The sequence below is a fragment of the Podarcis bocagei genome (genome assembly GCF_964188305.1).
Source record: "Podarcis bocagei genome assembly, chromosome: 1".
In the NCBI taxonomy this organism is placed as follows: domain Eukaryota; kingdom Metazoa; phylum Chordata; class Lepidosauria; order Squamata; family Lacertidae; genus Podarcis; species Podarcis bocagei.
In genome coordinates, this window is record NC_138125.1 from 120,500,270 (window position 1) to 120,513,190 (window position 12,921).

Below are 12,921 nucleotides of genomic sequence, written 5' to 3' on the forward strand. Positions count from 1 at the left end.
TTTTTCTTGTTTTCCTCCTCCAAAAACTAGGTGCGTCTTGTGGTCTGGTGCGTCTTATAGAGTGAAAAATACGGTATGTCCTGCTTTTTATGGGCTTCCCATTGACATCTGGCTAGCCACTGTGAAAACAGTTGGCTGGACTAGATTAACCTTGGCCTGATCCTGCAGAGTTCTTTTTAAATTCTTAACCCACAGGCTTATGAGTCAACACTATCCCCTCACCTATCTTCTCGTAAATTCCTTACATCACCTGATCTTTAAAATAAGCCTTTGCCCGAACGATAATGCAATCCTGCTTTACCTCTGTTTTCTATTCCATCCTCTCAGGATCATGCTAGGAATCAGCCACGTCTTCTTGCAAGACTGGTATTTTTAAAAATAAATGACCCAGGGTGGGGAAAAACCAGGGTGTTATGTACTGAGTTGAATAGGATCCAAAAGGCAGCAGTCTGATTGGTCCTAGAACAATGGGATTCAGAATGCAGCAGTCTGATTGGTCCTAAACAATAGGATCCAGAATGCAGCAGTCTGATTGGTCCACAGGAGCCACCCAATCCAGCTCCAGGTGGAAAGGAATCTGCAACCTGATTGGCCTAGAGGAGAATCCCGGAATTAGCCAATCACGTGGGGCCCATTGTGTAAATAATGTATATAAAGCAGACATTCTGGGGGAACTTCCATTCCTCCTCACCACTATGAGCTGAATAAAGAGCATGAAATCCACTCTTGACTCCGAGTACAGTGGTGCCTCGCAAGACGAAATTAATCCGTTCCGCAAGTCTCTTCGTCTAGCGGTTCTTTTGTCTTGCGAAGCAACCCTATTCGCGGCTTAGCGGATTAGCGCTATTAGCGGTTTAGCAGCTATTAAAGGCTTAGCGGCTTAGCGGCTAAAAGGCTATTAGCGGCTTAGCGGCTTAGAAAAAGGGGGGGAGCGAAAAAAATCGCAAGACTTGCAAGACTTTTTCGTTTTGCGAAGCAAGCCCATAGGGAAATTCGTCTTGCGAAGCACATCGAAAAACGGAAAACCCTTTCGTCTAGCAGGTTTTTCGTCTTGCGAGGCATTCGTCTTGCGGGGCACCACTGTATATGTCACAGACTGAGGCCATGGGGTGGGGTGGGGTAGTACCTTTAACCCTTTGTTCCCACTGTGGCAAAATCGGAAACCCCCTGCGGCAAGTGCCTATTATTTGTAGTGGAAGGGAAGTTTCCATAGGCTTGGGCAGATTCCCATTGGGACCACAGCAGGGACAAAGAATTAATACTCTTTCCTGTCCTCCATGCTAGCCTTACCATTGTACATCAGCTATTCATTAAAAAAAAAAAAATCAACCACACAAGGACTAAAGATGTGAATAATGTTGTATCTGAGGCCAATTTTATATGGTACTTTTCCCAGCATGGAAACAGTTAAGCAACATAGATAAAATATAGTACGTAGCACACTTCTGAGATGTTTGAAGATACTTGAGAAGCTTCACGTCCATTTTAAACTGGCCTCCCCCCCCCCCTTGACATTTTCTCTGACTTTAAAAAAAACCAAAAACTTTCCTCATTATTTGCTTTTAGCTCTTGCTTATGAATAAGGAGATTGATGCCCGCGACCTAGATTTCCTTCTGAGATTTAATATTGACCACGGTTATAACAGCCCTCTGGATTTCCTCTCCAATTCCACCTGGAGCGCAATAAAGGTGCAGTATGCATGCAACTCGAAATATTTTGCATATTTTGAAGGGTGGGGGAGTGTGTTTTTACAAAAACACTCAGTGCGTTTGGCTCTCATTTAGACAATGAGCTTCATGGATGAATTTCGTGGCTTGGATAAAGACATAGAAGGATCTCCAAAACGATGGAAAAAAGTAGTGGAGTCAGAATGTCCCGAGAAAGAGAAGTTTCCACAAGAATGGAAGACCAAAAGTTCCCTCCAGAAACTGATTATGATGAGAGCCTTGAGGCCAGATCGGATGACTTACGCTGTCAGGTTGGATTATGTAGACTAACTGTTAGAATGCATTAGGAGCAGATCTGTGGGCTGGGCTTGATTTCGAGCAAAAGCAAGACATGATGAAATGCTGTGCTGTTGAGAGAATGTCTTTCTTTATAGCTTGGAAATGCTGTTTTCCCCCGAGGCATGATTAGCTGCAACTCCTCATTGCAGGAACTTCGTCGAGGAGAAACTTGGGAGCAAATATGCGGAGGGACGTAAGACTGACTTTGCAAAATTGTTTCAAGAGAGCGGGCCTGCTTTGCCAATAATTTTCATTCTATCTCCCGGAGTTGACCCCCTGAAAGATGTGGAATCTTTAGGTAAGGCTGTTTATTTTCATTTGTTAAGTGAACATCTTTATTGCTGCGTGAGAACTTGGGACTACTGGCTCTGTTACAGCAGCACCACAGAAAAGCAAACTTTCGTAACAGTGTAGGAACATAGGAAGTTGCCTTGCACTGAGTCCGACCTCTGAGTCTATCTAGCTCAGCATTGTCCTCATTGGCTAGCACTCCAGGGTTTCAAGCAAGAACTGTTTCCTAGCCTTACCTAGAGACAGCGGGTACCAAACTGAGACTTTCTGCATTTACCCCAACACTAGCTATGCGCCACTACTGCTGCCTCCAGCACTCCTGCAATGGTTTTATGGAGTGGGGGATATATTTACTGGGACAGAGCCATGGCCAGTCCCAGCTCTCTGGGATCTCGAATCCCCACTTGTCCATGAAGCTCACTGAGTGACCTTGGCCCAGGCACCATCTCTTAGCCTAACCTACCTCATAGGGTTGCTGTGAGGATGAAATGGTGAGGAGAACCATGTTGCTCCATCAGGCATGTCAGCTTGCTTCTGCCATTGATGGAGACGGAGCCGCACAATTTATGTGAACAGGTTCTGCAGTGTGCGCATGTTATGTACTGAGTTCAATAGGATCCAAAAGGCAGCAGTCTGGTTGGTCCTAGAACAATAGGATCCAGAATGCAGCAGTCTGATTGGTCCTAGATCAATAGGATTCAGAATGCAGCAGTCTGATTGGTCCTAGAACAATAGAATTCAGAATGCAGCAGTCTGATTGGCCCTAGAACAATAGGATCCAGAATGCAGCAGTCTGATTGGCCTTAGAACAATAGGATCCAGAATGCAGCAGTCTGATTGGTCCACAGGAGCCACCCAATCCAGCTCCAGGTGGAAGGGAATCCGCAACCTGATTGGCCTACAGGAGAATCCCGGAATTAGCCAATCACGTGGGGCGCATTGTGTAAATAATGTATATAAGGCAGACATTCTGGGGGAACTTCCATTCCTCCTCACCACTATGAGCTGAATAAAGAGCATGAAATCCACTCTCGACTCCGAGTATATTTCAGCGCACATGCTGTGCTCACATTGCCACAGAATATTGAGAAGGCCCAGCCCCCTCCTTGAAAATTTGGGGGACCTTTGACCCCCAGATGGCATCCAGCCCACACCTCAAAAATTCCCCCCCCATGGCACCCCATGCACCAGCCTAAGCTTCTTGGAAGATAAAGGTAGCATATCAATGTAATTGATAAATAAAATAAATAATAATATCTGGGGGAAATTGCTTTACAATAACCTGTGCGTTGTTAGGCGAAATTGCATGCAGACATGTATGTAAGGATAAATGTGCACTAAACAGCACTTGAGGACTAAAAATAAAAAAAATCTTGCCACCCGGGGTTGAGAATGTGAAGAACTGAATACTGGAGAAATGAGAGAAACCGAAATGGTCAGATTCTCCCATCTCGATGGAAAGCTGATTTGGGTGTAAAGTGTCAGATTCAGACTGGAGGGGAATATGGAGGGGAGCATCTTTCAAGGAGCTATCAGCATCAATAAGGGCAGGCACAGGCAAACTTGGCCCTCCAGATGTTTTGGGACTACAACTCCCATCATCCCTAGCTAACAGGACCAGTGGTCAGGGATGATAAGAACTGTAGTCCCAAAACACCTGGAGGGCTGAGTTTGCCTATACCTGAATAAGGGTGACAGCATTGCTCCTATGTAATGAACTTTTGAGACCTGATCTTCTTTTTAAAAGCATAGTTCGGGGGGGGGGGAGGAAACCCTTCTTATCCAACCATATGGGTGTCAAGGTATTGCAACAGAAATTGATGATAATCCTCCTGGCAGCCAGCATGAAGATATCCTGTGGCTGGAAGCAGTGGCGTAGCGTGGGTTGTCAGCACCCGGGGCAAGGCAAGTAATTTGCGCCCCCTAACCCGTGGATTTGCGCCCCCTAACCCTAACCCCCAGATGTTGCGGCCGGTGCGGCCGGCCCCCCCTGCACCCCCCACGCTACGCCACTGGCTGGAAGGCACCCTAAAAGCTGTCTTTGCAAAGCGGGCAGCCTTGCCTTTGTCACCTGACACTAGCAGCATTTGAAGCTACATGGTTTCCATTTATATTTTTTTAAAACGCTGGTGCTAATGGTAACAGGCCACCATCTGCTCATGACTTGTTCTGGAAGGATGCAATAGCATAGCAGAGATTTGTACCGGCATAAACCTGATGTCTTGTCAGTGCTGGTTTGCACTTTCAAAGGTGCACAAGTTATGTCTTTATGCCAATCACCTACAGAAGGCAAATGCTGTGTTTGTTATGGGTAGTGTTTATGGTTTATATTTTAACATTTATTTGTATATTATTTTTTTAAAAAAACAACACATTAAAATATTTGATGTTTGCACTAAATTTGCTTTCCTTTACCTATAATGCAGTTTTGTACAGACAGGATACCTTCCTTGATTTTAGTTTTGCATAATTTAGGCACTTATCTTGGAGACCCGGTGACCACAATGGGGCTTATTTCTAAGGAGGCATGTATAGGATTGCAATGTTAGATAGACGTCGATATTTAAATTTGCCGTGCAGAACGTATAAGTGTGGCCTTGTGCATTAACACCATTTATTCCCATGGTTTTCACTGTGCACACAGTGATCTTGTGGATATAGGAACATGCCCTCACTTCAGTGTGTTGGAGAAGGCAACACATATGTACTTTTTGAAATCCTTATGAAGCCTAAGGAGTTGCCTTATACTAATGCAGGCCATTGGTCTGTTGAAGTATTATCTACTTCAGAGATTTCTGGGCTCCAGCCACCATGACCAATGATCAGGCAAAATGAGGAGTTGTATTCCAATGGTCTCTGAAGGGCATCATGAGGTTTACTCTGGCTACAGCCCTCTACAGTCTCGGGCAAGAGGGCCTTTCCCAGCCTGAGAGGAACCAGGGACTGAACCTCACATCTTTTTGCATGTAAATCACTGAACTATGGACCCTGCTCTTTCTCAAAGTGATATCTGAAGGAGTGTCTCCATCCCCATCATTCAGTCCGGACACTGAGGTCCAGCACCGAGGGCCTTCTGGTGGTTCCCTCCCTGCGAGAAGTGAGGTTACAGGGAACCAGGCAGAGGGCCTTCTCGGTAGTGGCACCCACCTGTGAACTGGCCGCCAATCAGATGTCCAACCAATAAACAACTATTTGACTTTTAGAAGACATCTGAAGGCAGCCATCAGTTCAGGGAAGTTTTTAATGGTTGATGTTTTATTGTGTTTTTTAATATTTTGTGGGGAGCCACCCAGTCAGATGGGAATAATAATAATAATAATAATAATAATAATAATAATAATAATAATAATAATTAATAATACATCTTGTATAATCGTGTCATCATGTTACTGTGTCCAGCAACAAGCGAAAGGCTGAGCCTTCTGACGTTTAGAAATGTGAAAATTGTGGCGTTAATATAGAAGAAGCGAGAGAGAGTGCAGGATGCAATCTGCCACCAATTGAACTTGTTCGGAAACACTCCTGTGGGTTGTGGGAAGCATGGATTGCAAGAGAACTGTGTGTGCACACGCACACAGAGAGCATCTTAGAATAAGCGGTGGGGGTTTAGTTACATTCTCCTCTGTGCAACATAATATTTTTTTCCCAAAAAAGCACATGCTCTCTCGCATTTCCTGGGGCTGTATTGTTCTGTTTAGGGAGCAAGCTTGGCTTTACCATTGATTCGGGGAAGCTTCAGAACGTGTCTCTGGGTCAAGGACAAGAGGCTATAGCTGAGATGGCTCTGGAAAAGGCATCGAAAGAAGGCCACTGGGTTATCCTCCAAGTAAGTCTAATCCCTTCATTGCACCGATTTAGCAATATAGTGCTGTCCGTTGGTTTAAAAATAATGTATGCACAGCTCAGATTGTAGCAGCTTCCTCTTAAGGCTCTTCTCCAAACAAGGGCGCATGGGTGGGGAGGGAACTTATCACTTAACCTTTAGGTGTGTATATTTGCATAGCCTATATTAATTTCAGTATTAAAATATGAGCAACTGCAGCAACTGCTTTGTGTGGCAGGGAGAGTTATCGAGATACTTTCTCTAACATTCCCTATCTGATTTACTAATTTATAATCATCTTTTATATATATATATATATACTCCCTTAGTTAATATACGTGTAGAAGAATGTATTGTTACTCTTTATAATCAGATGAATAGAGACAAACAGTGAAGATTGCTGTCATTATTGTGTTAAATAGACGGATTTGAGGTCTTGTGGTGGGGTGGGTTTCTTTCATTTTTTTTAGCACCCTCAAAATATTGTGCTACGGCAAACTGCTTTGTTTGGCTCGTTATCAATAAAATGTTTCATATTTCAAATCAATAGCTCACTGGGAAGCCTCTATTCTTCTTCCCTGTAGAATATTCATCTTGTTGCAAAGTGGCTTGACACATTAGAGAAATTACTGGAGAAGCACAGTGAAGGAAGTCACTCAGCCTATCGTGTTTATATGAGTGTTGAACCTGCCCCCACCCCCAAAGAGCATGTAATTCCACAGGGAATCTTGGAAAACTCTATTAAAATAACCAATGAGCCACCAACCGGGATGCTGGCTAATCTTCACGCTGCATTGGATAATTTTGACCAGGCAAGTAAAAATATCACTTGAATGGATCAGCCACAAAAAAATTAGATTATTAAACATATTATTTTGAAACCACATGGTTGTTGAAGAGAGCTGCTGCAGATTATAAAATGGAGCATACCTTCACTCTCCTCAATAGTGTGAGAAAACCTAGATTGACAAATTTATTTACAAAAATAGTTCTCTGGCATAAATGCATGCATATCCCTACTGTGTGCAGCTAAGTACTGCCATTGGTCTAAACTGCTTTTGAAAAATTATTCCTTGCAAATGGCAGGGTGGGCCATACTATTTGTGCAATGTTTTGTAAATTACTGGTACTATGTTGCTGAGACTGTAGCACCAGCTTGACATAGTTTATTTGAATTCACAGTAGAGACCTTGACTGAAAATATCCAACCATGAAAACTATATGAAGAAATAAAACTTGTTTTCCTACTTGGGGACTTCCCTGGCTTTTTTCTGGCCCACGTAGGACCAGTCTAGATAGTTAGCCTTGGTGAAGACTTGACGTTTTCATCCCCAGAAAAGTTTTTGAGTTTCTGCTGAAATGAAGCTGCATTTTAATGTTGTATTTTAATCTTGTTTTTTAAGTTGTATTTCAATCAATTGTTTTATATCTGGTGTTAGCAGCCCTGAGCCCGGTCTTGGCTGGGGAGGGTGGGGTATAAATAAACTTTATTATCATTGTTATTATTATTTTCTTTTGGCATTAAAATATCAACGTATAGAGAAGCCAAACAATGCAACGCACACTTGAGTCACCAGCAGCAGCTAACTGGCATTTCCTTGAGATGTTAGAACAGGATAGCTGACCTGTAGATTTTGTCATAACTGTACCAATTGCTGAATTTATTTTTCTGAAATGGCTATTCTTCTTTTTAAGGGTTTTCAGGGTTGAAGAGATTTCCTTAGATATATTTTGTGCTCCCATGTTAACATTTAAGTAGGCTTTTTCGGAAAGAATGAAATAGTTGCTGTGTGTGTGTGAGAGAGAGAAAATGCCATGATCTATAAACTAAAAGAGCAAATATTTTGTGCCTGTCCTCTGTCAGTTAAGTCATTCAGGTCCGTTCTTTCAGCTGTCAGAAATGTGTTGTCTATGCCCTGACACAGGGTCTCTTTCAGAAGAGGCGGGGAAGAAGAAACATTCATCTGCTTTCTTTTGTGCAGAACATTCTTGACCAGTGTACCCGTGAGCAGGAATTTAAGGCGATTCTCTTTCCACTCTGCTACTTCCATGCCTGTGTGGCTGAGCGGCGGAAATTCGGACCTCAGGGCTGGAACAGGAAATACCCTTTCAACAACGGGGACCTTACAATTTCGGTCCATGTTCTGTACAATTACCTGGAAGGGAACTCACAGGTAGGGTGGCATTTAATCAAACCCCCTTAAGAATCATCCCTTTGGTTAACGCGCTGTGCTTGAACTCCTGTCCCCCTGCACATATGCAGTGCTCAGGTGGTTATTGTCTATGTTGCAATGTGGTTTTTAATGACAATTAGCACATCGTATGCCTTCCGTGAGCGTGGCAAACAGAATGCTGGCAGTTTCGTGACATACTGCTCTGAATCTGGTGACTGAGACGGATTTGGTCTTCACTGAGGAAGGCAGTTGTGCCACTAACTCAAGTCTGCTTTCTGCCTTCGCAGTTTGGTTTGTGTGCCTTCTTGATTCCTCGCTTTAACATCTTGAGTATGTTTAAAGAAAAGAAAAAAAATCCCCACCTTATTGGTCCTCAGGTACCCTGGGAAGATCTACGCTACTTGTTTGGAGAGATTATGTATGGCGGTCATATTACAGACGATTGGGATAGGCGGCTGTGCTGTACTTACCTGGAAGAATATATGCAACCCTATCAGGTAATAAGAGCTTTAGCGATTGCACAATGCGTTTCCTGAGTTAGAGCTCCCCCTACTGGAAGCAGATCCTTTTTTCCCCTCCCCAAAGTATGTATACTCTTTGCTAATCACTGCATTGATCAAATAATATCTTCCTCCTCATCCTTATTTATGACGGTAGACAAACAAGGATGATAATGTGCAAATTTAGGTTCCTCGCAGTATCTGACACTCAAAACAAATCTGCTTTGTAATTTTACACCGGCGCTGAAAGCAAAGTTACATTGCAATGTTTGTTTACCATTCATTTATTTTACTGTGTAGTAAAAGAATAGCTTTTCCTACTGTAGTATAGCATTCACCTATATATTGTAGCACTCATACTAACATCTGGAATAACCCTGTATTTTAGACTGGTCATTTTATGAGCTGTCCATTAATTAAACATTGGTGTGCCCCCCCCCCCCAGATAATATCTCAGGACATGAACCAGGAATGCCTAGCTCTTCCTTGTTCACATAATTCCAAACTGCAATGATCAGCTGATTGCTCCGTTGTGATCACAGAGACATAATTACATTATTATATGGAAGCAAGCATATAAAGGGATATTGTCATTATTAATTATCATCTCAACTGATCAGTTCTTAGGTTTCAGCTTTGCTGGGGACTAGTAATCAAAGCATCACTGTTCTGAACCTAAAAAATGGAATCACTTCGTGCTTTTGCACCAAGGTCTAGGAGTCAGGTTTCTCTTCAAATTAGTGCACTCTTTCTTTTTTTAACCTACCTTATGATGGGGTGATTCATTTCTGTACTGCAGTTTCTTTTGCTTTCGAGCACCGAGGATTAACAGACTTCGATTTAAATTCTGGAGAAACATTGCCCCCCCCTCCACAACCTCAGATAAGGTGACAGGTAATTTTATTGTGCAAGATGCCTTACATTTTTTCAAGGTAGAAAAAGTCCCGATCTCTCGATCAAATCTTGCAAAGACAGGGGCAATTAATTTCATTCGATAATATTGCATCAAAATCTTCTATTTCATTATTCTAATCGAGAACAATTTATGCTCTAATTGCATTTCTTGGCCTCGTGGCCCTAAGGTTCCGATCCAATGTATTGTCTACATGGCATTGCTAGGAAGAAGAAAATGTATAATTTGGATCATGTATTTATTGTAAAATGATGTGAAAAATATTCATTCTTAGCCCCTTGTTTTTGTTTATGGTGGTAAGAAAAGAAAAGAAAGAATACCTGTGATGAGAGCAAAACATGTCCTAGCCACAGTATATGTGCAGTCTCACATCACTTCGTATAGTCATGGTTTCTCCCAAAGAATCCTGGGAACCACGGTTTGTGGAGGTCGCTGGGAGTTATTAAGATGTCTCTATTTCCACCCCACCCTCACAGTTCGCAGAGTTCCCTGGAAAGAGGCGTTGATAGTTAAATCACTCTGAGAATTATGCCCTGCAACTGTCAGAGAGAGAGAGAGAGAGAGAGAGAGAGAGAGAGAGAGAGAGAGATCAATAGTGCCTATTCTGCTTATGCAATAGTAGTAAACGGCCTCAGTCCAGTATACCTGAAGGAGCGTCTCCACCTCCATCATTCTGCCCGGACACTGAGGTCCAGCACCGAGGGCCTTCTCGGTAGGGTTCCCTCGCTGCAAGAAGCGAAGTTACAGGGAACCAGGCAGAGGGCCTTCTCGGTAGTGGCACCCACCCTGTGGAACGCCCTCCCACCAGATGTCAAAGAGAAAAACAACTACCAGACTTTTAGAAGACATCTGAAGGCAGCCCTGTTTAGGGAAGCTTTTAATGTTTAATAGGTTATTGTATTTTAGTGTTTTGTTGGAAGCCACCCAGAGTGGCTGGGGGGACCCAGCCAGATGGGCGGGGTATAAATAAATTATTATTATTATTATTATTATTATTATTATTATTATTATTATTATTATTATTATTATTATTATTATTATTTCCTCTTCCTCTCCTCCCACTTGTAACCCCCCAGGTGCCCCTAAAATGTGCTGCCCCAGGGTGGGGGGGGGGAATCCCACTGACTGCGTGGAAGACCACTCATGCAATGTTGGCTTCCCCTCAAAATTATTCATAAAATGGTTACTTTTTCTAAAAACACCAAATGCTGGATTTTTGAAAAATATTGCAACCCCTTTTTCTCTTTTCTGTGACTCTGATTCAAATAAGCACACACCCCTCTGGTTGGGGCTGGAGGTGGGGGGAGATAAACGTGTGCCTTCATCTTGGATGCTGTGCCTAATTAGAGTGCCCAGTTACACATTGCCAAAAATGAAGGACTGCGTCACCGAAAGGGACAAAATTTGCAGGAAATTTGCACGTGCTAATTTCTATTTATATTTCAAACAGACAACACTTTCAAATAGAGGGCGAGCAGGACACCTGGACACCCTATGTCTGTTTGGGTTCTCAAGGCAAGCTTAGCAGTGTTGCCATTTTCCACTCCAGAATCACTAGGTAAAAAAGAGGAAACCACATTCTTCTAAACGTCCAAGGGAGCAACCAATCTGTTGCTGGTGATATACAGTGGTACCTCGGGTTACATACGCTTCAGGTTACATACGCTTCAGGTTACAGACTCCACTAACCCAGAAATATTACCTCTGGTTAAGAACTTTGCTTCAGGATGAGAACAGAAATAGTGCTCCGGTGGTGCGGCAGCAGCGGGAGGCCCCATTAGCTAAAGTGGTACCTCAGGTTAAGAACAGTTTCAGGTTAAAAACAGACCTCCAGAGTGAATTACGTTCTTAACCTGAGGTACCACTGTATAGACTAATTCAGGGGTTGGCAACCTAAGGCCCATGGGCCACAAGTGGCCCACGGGGGTCGTTTAACCGGCCCATGAGCCACCCCCAAACCGAGTCAGCCACTCGGCAAGTCCCTGCGTGCTGCGCTAAACCGGCACAGCGCGGTACGGGGACTCGCTTCCGCGGCACCAGAAATTGCATCTGCACAGACGCAGGTGCCAGAAATCGCGGGCACACACACTCGCGATCCGGCCCACAGAGGGATCTCTGCTGGAGTGAACCGGCCCAGGCGAGGTAAACCTTGCTGACCCCTGGACTAATTCTTAAAGCTATTTGTTAACAAGTAGGGCATCGTATCAGCTATCACCTTTCCTTGTGTATCGGAGTCCTGTTTTCACAATATACCTGCTTCTTTATCCGATATCCATTATAATCCTTAAGATTTACCGAACGTTCCTTATTATTCATATGCTGCCACCTTCCTAAAGTCAGGTTGTTTAAGAAAGACATTCATGTGTTAGAACACTTCCAGTGGCAGATATGCCTAAGTTATAAACCTGAGAGTTTTCCCAAAAGCATCAGCTGCCAGAATGAAATTTGGAAGCAATGGGTTTGGGATTTTAACACACTTTGTTTTAATTTCATCCTTTTAAAAAATAAGTGGTTTTTTTAAAGAAACGGAGAAGTTTAAACACTTGAATGAAAACCAAAATGAACAACCCTTTAATAGAAGTCCTCCATTTTGGCAGGTCCTTATTAATAATGTTTTCTTTTTTAAAAAAAAATATATTTTTATTAAGCTTTACATAATAAATTTAAATTCAAACACATCCTTCACTTCCTCATTTAGGGTTCTCTGAATCCCTTGACTTCTCTCCACCTTTCCATGGTGTCCATTATCAATCTTTTTTCCCCCATCTGCTTATGTTATTTTCTCTGATTTGTTAAAAAAAAAATAATACCGGTAGTCCATTTTCCCATAGTTTTTCGTACATTACAAGCAGTACTCAAATCCTGCCAGAGTTTTTAGTTGTTTACAGTGTTCTCTTAAGTACATTATAATTTTCCCCATTCCTTCTTAAAAAAGATTCTTTTCCTGGTTTCTGATTTTTCCAGTCAGTTTCCCCATTTCGGCCTAGTCCATCATCTTCATCAGCCATTCCTCTCTGGTTGGAACTTTATCTTCTTTCTATCTCTGGGCCAGTAATATCCTCGCTGCTGTTGTCGCATGCATGAATAGTCGTTTCTGCTCCCTTGGAATCTCTGTACCTAAAATGCCTAACAAAAAAAGTCTCTGGTTTTTCACAAATGTAATTTTAAACATTTTTTTTTCAACTCATTGTAAATCATTTCCCAGAATGCTTT

At 42.7% G+C, this 12,921-nt stretch overlaps 1 protein-coding gene across 1 annotated transcript in view; it reads left to right on the top strand.

Moving 5' to 3' along the window:
• LOC308581643 (dynein axonemal heavy chain 11-like) overlaps positions 1-12,921 on the top strand; it is a 236,406-nt gene that overhangs the window by 194,153 nt on the left and 29,332 nt on the right. The window contains exons 61-67 of the mRNA XM_081184350.1: positions 1,567-1,689; positions 1,786-1,979; positions 2,157-2,305; positions 5,997-6,124; positions 6,706-6,933; positions 8,104-8,295; positions 8,673-8,792. Coding sequence (XP_081040476.1) covers positions 1,567-1,689; positions 1,786-1,979; positions 2,157-2,305; positions 5,997-6,124; positions 6,706-6,933; positions 8,104-8,295; positions 8,673-8,792 — 1,134 coding nt within the window. The remainder of the gene's footprint in view (positions 1-1,566; positions 1,690-1,785; positions 1,980-2,156; positions 2,306-5,996; positions 6,125-6,705; positions 6,934-8,103; positions 8,296-8,672; positions 8,793-12,921) is intronic.